A 6000-nucleotide genomic window follows, 5' to 3' on the forward strand; every position below is an offset into this window, starting at 1 on the left:
TTTTGGTCACAAATCACCTGTCTTGTTCTTATCCATTTTCTTGTTAGTGGGAAAGATTTTTGCTGTGGCTTTAAGAACTCAGGTCTGGAATTTAAAAACAATCTGCTTCAGAGTTTTTTTTTCTGTATCAGCTAGGAGGAACCCTTTGTTTTTTCTTCTGTGTTTGAAATGCAATAGATAGATTTTTTTTTTTTTCCATAAATACTTAACTTTTGAAAGTTACCTCTAATAGTGATATGCAGCTGGCATTTTTGCACATAAGCCCCCACACAGTCTTACTTTGTTTTAAATGGAAGATTTAGGTGCTGACTTTTCTGTGAGCCTAGTACAGTAGTTGGGCTGGTATCTTAAGTAAAATTTTATATTAAAAGTGTACCTGATTTCAAACTATGTTTTTCTGGCCTTAGTGAGGAATTCGTTTCTATGGGTACTGGTTGGCAGGCTACATTCAAAAGTCTTTTTTTCTTCATTTCCCTTTAATCTCTTCTGTACATTCACTTACTTGATTTTTTGTGCGTGTGAAGTGGAACTTTCTTTCTTTCCAGTCAAAGACTATGAAATTAATCTAATGAATTAAATATAATAGATTTATGATTATGTCTTCAGTGTTTCTCTGACATCTCTAAATATTTCTCAAACTTAGCCTTTTGTCTTCTTCCCGCATTTTTGCATCTCTTTCTCTTTTTCTCTTATGAAGTCTTGCTCTGGTAGTTTCAGTGCAGATAATAGTGCATTTGTCGTTAATACCAATTTTGAGACGTCTTTTAATAGTAATTGTCATGAGCAAAGTTTGAACATATTTGGAGGTCTTAGCACACTCAAGAAAAATCCTAAATGTTTTTGTGGCTCGTATTGGGGATCTGAAAGTTCACTTACGATGCCATTTATTCTTTCTCAGCTAACAGCTGCTTGAGATGATATTGCCAATTCAGCAAGCTTTTCTTATTTTTCCCCCTCTTGATCTGTTTGGTATTTATAGTAGTATTTGGCTAATTTATTGTTAATTCTCCACTGGCAACTTCTGATGGGATTTTTAGTGAACAGTTGGAAGGAAGTGATGACAACTTGATAGATTCTAAATGATAAATTCTACTTTATTTGTATTCTATAGCTGCAAAGTTTGTATAGAACTTCTTTAGTTACTGTAGTTTTTTTGAGCAATAAGCACTGTGCTTATGCTCTTTTACGGAAAATTCAGCATAGTTGTTAAATATGAAAGATAATTGTGTCTACTGTCACATAAGATTAAGAAAACATAAGGAAACAAGCTCAAAAACTCTTCTACAGTGTTTTCATTCCAAGCAAATTTTATGCAAAACTTGTCAGTGGAAAAATAGGTAGAAAAGTCATGATTCAGATGTAAACATAGAAATTTCCGACGCTTTGAAATTGAATTGTTGCTCTTGTCCACAGCTATTGTGATATTTTTTGCATCTGTTTGGAAGGTTTTCTTTACTATATTGGCAGTGTTTTGCTTGGAGAGAAAACTCATTCTTGGAGGAACAACTTGGCAGCAATCTCTTCCTTTTAAATGTTCAAAGCCTTGACCATGCTTTACAATTTTAACCTGTTATATGGAAAGTATTATAATAAGTTACATTGAAAAAACTTCTAGATAATAGTGGACTGAAAGAAATTTTCAGCTAGTTAAGTGTCTGTTTTATTGCTGATTTGAATGTGGGATGTTTAACAGAGAGGAGGAAAAAGTCATTGCAGGGGAGGCAGGACTGTATTGGAATGTGAGCCAAAACCATGGTATGAAAGTACTGGTGTACCACCTTTACAACTGTTCTGAATTGTTGCTGTAAGCACAATTCCATTTGTGTCAGAAATAATATGCTGCAAATAATCAGCACTTCTCTCCAAAGTGTTTACTTTGTGTAGCAGTGTTAGAACTGTATGCTCGACATTGCTGTTGTTAAGCTTGGTAATACAGATTTATGTGTTGGATACTACAACTAGTTCTAAAAGGTGTATTTTAAAGGTATTACTGTGAGTCGTGTCCCACCTCCTTCACATTCAGCAGCAGCAACCATTATGCTTTCACATTTTTGCCAGGTGGTTTTACTGTGAGTGGAAACATTACTTCTTCTGTTACACTTGCTTCTGGCTTTTAGTCACTTGATTCGGTGAATATGGGAGCACTGTTTTTAGTATAGGTACTTGTAATCCAGAATTCTAACAGCTGTTACATCTTTTTGGAAGGTTTATTTTGTTTTATCAGATCAGATTCTACAAAATCACAGAATATCTGGGATTGAAAAGGACCTCTGGAGATTAAGACTTTCAAAGAATGTTCTGAGTTGAAAGGGATGCACAAGGATTATCAGGTTCAACTCTTAAGAATGGCTCATACAGGGATCAACCTTGGCATTATTAGTACCATGCTCTAACCAACTGATGTAATTTCATTGTCTAATCCAACACGGTATTCGGAGCAGGGTCAGCTACAGCTGGATGCTCAAGATCTTGTCCAGACAGGTTTTGGAATGCTGACCTCTCAGCTTCTCTGGTCAGTTTGTACTAGTGTTTGACCACCTCACAGTAAAAAAGTGTTCCTTATATTTAAATGGAAATTTGTGCCCATTGCCTCCTGTACTATAACTGAGGTCCACCGCTTCATCTTATTTATCCCTTCAAGTATTTATACACATTGATCAGATTACTCTGAGTTTTCATTTCTCCAGGCTGAACAGTCCCAGCTTGCTTTTTTCTTGTGTCAGGTTCTCTAATCCCTTACAATCTTTGTGGCCCTTCACTCAGCTTGCTGCATTATGTCCCTGTGAATCTTATAGTGGGGAGCTTGGAGTGAATATTTCTCCCCAAGTACAGAGTAAGGATAATCACCCTCTCCCTACTGGGTGACATTGTTTCTAATGCATTCAACTTCCTTCATCTTTTCGTTATAGTGGAGTTTGGGGGGGAGGTTGAGGTTTTTTTGGATGCAAGGGCTGTGCTAGCAAGATGTTTATCTTGTAGTGTATGTCAGTTTAATTATGAAAAGATCTGAATATCTGAATTTTATTCTATTTTTTAGTGTAGAATGACAGAGAGGGAGTCTGAATGATGGGCTATTGCCCATTTAGACTTGGAGTAATCTTTGAATAATGTGTTGATAAAGGAAAAAAAAAAAAAAAGAGTCATATGATTAAGTGAGATTGCATTCCTGAAGATGCTAGTGATTTTTTAGTGTGTTCTAGTTTTGCCATAGTTTGTCACTGGGCTATAGTGTGACTGATATAATGGTTTTATTAGTTACTTGAGATATTTGGTCTGAAGTAGTAAATGAACAGACATGTCAAGGACACTTTAGTCATTTGTCCCACAGATAGTAATCAGAGAATAAGCTGGTTTGTGGTGTAGCTTAAAATTTAAACATAAATAGACATGTTTGTCTTAACTGAGATAATACCACAATATAAGAAGGATATAAATCTGTTAGAAAGCATCCAAAGGAGCCATGAAGATGGTGAAGGGCCTTGAGGGGAAACTGCATGAGGAGTGGCTGAGGGCACTCAGTCTCTTCAGCCTGAAGAAGAGGAGACTGAGGGGGGCCTTGGAGACCTCATGCAGTCTGCAGCTTCCTCAGGAGGGGAAGTGGAGGAGCAGGCAGTGATCTCTTCTCTGGTGACCAGAGACAGGACCCAATGGAATGATGTGAAGCTGTGTCTGGGAGATTTAGGTTGGATGTTAGGGAAAGGCTCTTCCCCTAGAGGGTGGCTGGGCACTGGAACAGGTCCCGCATGGAAGTGGTCACTGCACCAGGCTGACAGAGTTCAAGAAGGGTTTGGACAACAGTCTCAGGCACATGGTATGATCCCTGCAGAATTAGGAGCTAGATTTCAGTCCTTGTGGCGTCTTTCCAACTCAGAATATTCTGATTCTATGAACATTCTGCTACAGAAACTGGTGATAGAAATGAGTCGTCCTTGCAGGCAGAAATATCTTAAATGTCAGTCAAACAATATGATGCCTACTGTAAGTGGACTAATGTGTTACTCAGTCTTGTAATTAAAAGCTTTTAGACAATGAGAATTTTGATATCAGTAAGAAAAAAGGAACTTACGTAAAAGTAACTGTCAAATTATCCTGAGATATTTTTCATTGTAAAGATTACTTTTTTTTTTTGCCGTATAACATTATCGCACTGCTCTAATTTCTGTACATTTTCTCAGTTCCAGGGTGCCTCATGGTGGTTTTGCCCATATAATGGGTGGCAGCGGGTTGCAAAATTTTACTATTGCTGCTGTACCATATACTGCAAATCTTTTACCAACATCAAGCACATGGTATGTTAACTCTTCTTAAAATATCTTAAAGCCAGGCTTTTTCATGTTAGTCACAGTCAAAAGTACAGTTCTTTACAATATTAAAAGGTCCAAAATATTTAAACAGCTTCTGCAGTACTCACTCTCCAACATGAAAGTGGTGGGTTTTATCCCAAATGATGTTACATTATGTTTGCTCTTTGTTTGCAACTTGAATTTGTCTAATTAAAGGAAGTGAAATAAAGGAATATTAAAGTTAAGTTATTGTATTATAGCTTACTGAAGTGAAAAAACAACATAATTTCCTACAATATATTCAAATGCTCAGTGGTACAATAAGTCTACACAGGCTGTTTTCTTTCATACATGTGATCTCTTCAGGGGTTTTAATCAGAAATCTTTACTGTTGAATTTTTTGATGAACTGTGGTGTCTTTTTTTTTTTTCTTTTTTCCTTTTCAGTATCAACATGCTCAAGTTACCTGAGTATCCAAGTAAAGAAATCCTGAAAGACAGGCTTCTTGTGGCATTGCACTGTGGAAGCTATGGTTACACAATGGCATAATGAAGTCTAGAAAACCCATCTGACTGTTAATGTGCAATTTTGAGTGGCAGAAGTAATTTTGGAAACTGTCAATAGAAAAGCATCTTAGATGCTGCAGCCCATTGGCATGGCTGGGCTTCAGAACTGGCGCAACATCATCAGCTTTCTCTCCATTATTGTGTTGTCAAGGTAGCTTTGATACCATCATAACAAACTTCTCAGTATGCTGTATTTTCATTTTTTAAAATTACAGATCTGTATGGAAATCAGTTTACATGCTTTTCATTATTACTTCAATCTGAGGAAGTTTGTCAGAATCTCTTTCCACAGTTTATATTTGATTTCCAACTATGTGGTTGAATGACATTTGCATTGCAGTTTACTTTGCACTCAGATGAAATACTGCAAATGAAAAGAGTTGTACTTTATGCCTTGTTGCATGTGAAAGTGCCATTTATTTTTGCAGACCACTACAGAAAGTTCAATTGGAATATTGTACAGTAAGACAGAGCTGATGTATTTTCCATTTCTTTGCATAGTAACAGAAAGAAAATTTTATAACTTTTTAGTATTCTAATGTATATAATATGTAAAGATTAGACTGTTATGACAGGAAAAAAACCCCAACAGATTGAGTTTGTCTAGTTTATATTAGAATTTACACTATATTCTACTAAATATTTAAAGTATTTGTGACTTTATAGTCAACTTGCAGTTTAGAATTTGTAAATATTAAGATCTTTATCCGTTGTTTGAATGCCTTTACTCTTTCCTTAATTTAATTGTATGTTCAAAAGTATTAATTAAATTTTAATATTTTAACCAGAATTGGAATGTGACAAGTTTGTGTGTCTCTGTGAGCAGATTATTTTTTTTTTTTCTATCAGGATTTTAATAGTCTTTCTGTAATTTAAATTGTCATGGAACCAATATTTGAGGAATCATTGTCAAAGTGTATGATGGATGGACATAAAAAAATGCACAAGGAAGTCAATTGAGCTTATGAGATTAACTGACAAAACTATGGTAGTTAGAATCTCGTGTTAAAATTTATATATTAGAATTAGAATCTGTTACACTTATCCACAAATACACAGCTAGACCTCAGCACATTTGATAAGTAGCTGCACATGTTGGGGTTGACAGTGCTGCTCCTTCTGCTGTTGAACTGCTTTTCCAGGAACTGTGG

General features: G+C 35.8%; 1 protein-coding gene across 4 annotated transcripts in view; it reads left to right on the plus strand.

The window, feature by feature from the left end:
* HACE1 (HECT domain and ankyrin repeat containing E3 ubiquitin protein ligase 1) overlaps positions 1 to 5639 on the plus strand; it is a 49894-nt gene extending 44255 nt beyond the window's left edge. For 3 of the 4 annotated variants that reach the window (XM_066179488.1, XM_066179489.1, XM_066179490.1), the window contains 2 exons: positions 4176 to 4289; positions 4730 to 5639. In XM_066179488.1, the coding sequence (XP_066035585.1) occupies positions 4176 to 4289; positions 4730 to 4832 (217 nt within the window). In that variant the 3' untranslated portion in view covers positions 4833 to 5639. Of the gene's footprint in view, positions 1 to 4175; positions 4290 to 4729 lie in introns of those variants that run through there. The other variant, XR_010720064.1, reaches the window with a different exon arrangement.
* The last annotated feature ends 361 nt before the right edge of the window (positions 5640 to 6000 follow it).

Source organism: Chamaea fasciata, unplaced genomic scaffold, assembly GCF_029207755.1.
Source record: "Chamaea fasciata isolate MVZ Bird 193981 ecotype frontalis unplaced genomic scaffold, bChaFas1.0.hap1 SCAF_3, whole genome shotgun sequence".
NCBI lineage: Eukaryota > Metazoa > Chordata > Aves > Passeriformes > Sylviidae > Chamaea > Chamaea fasciata.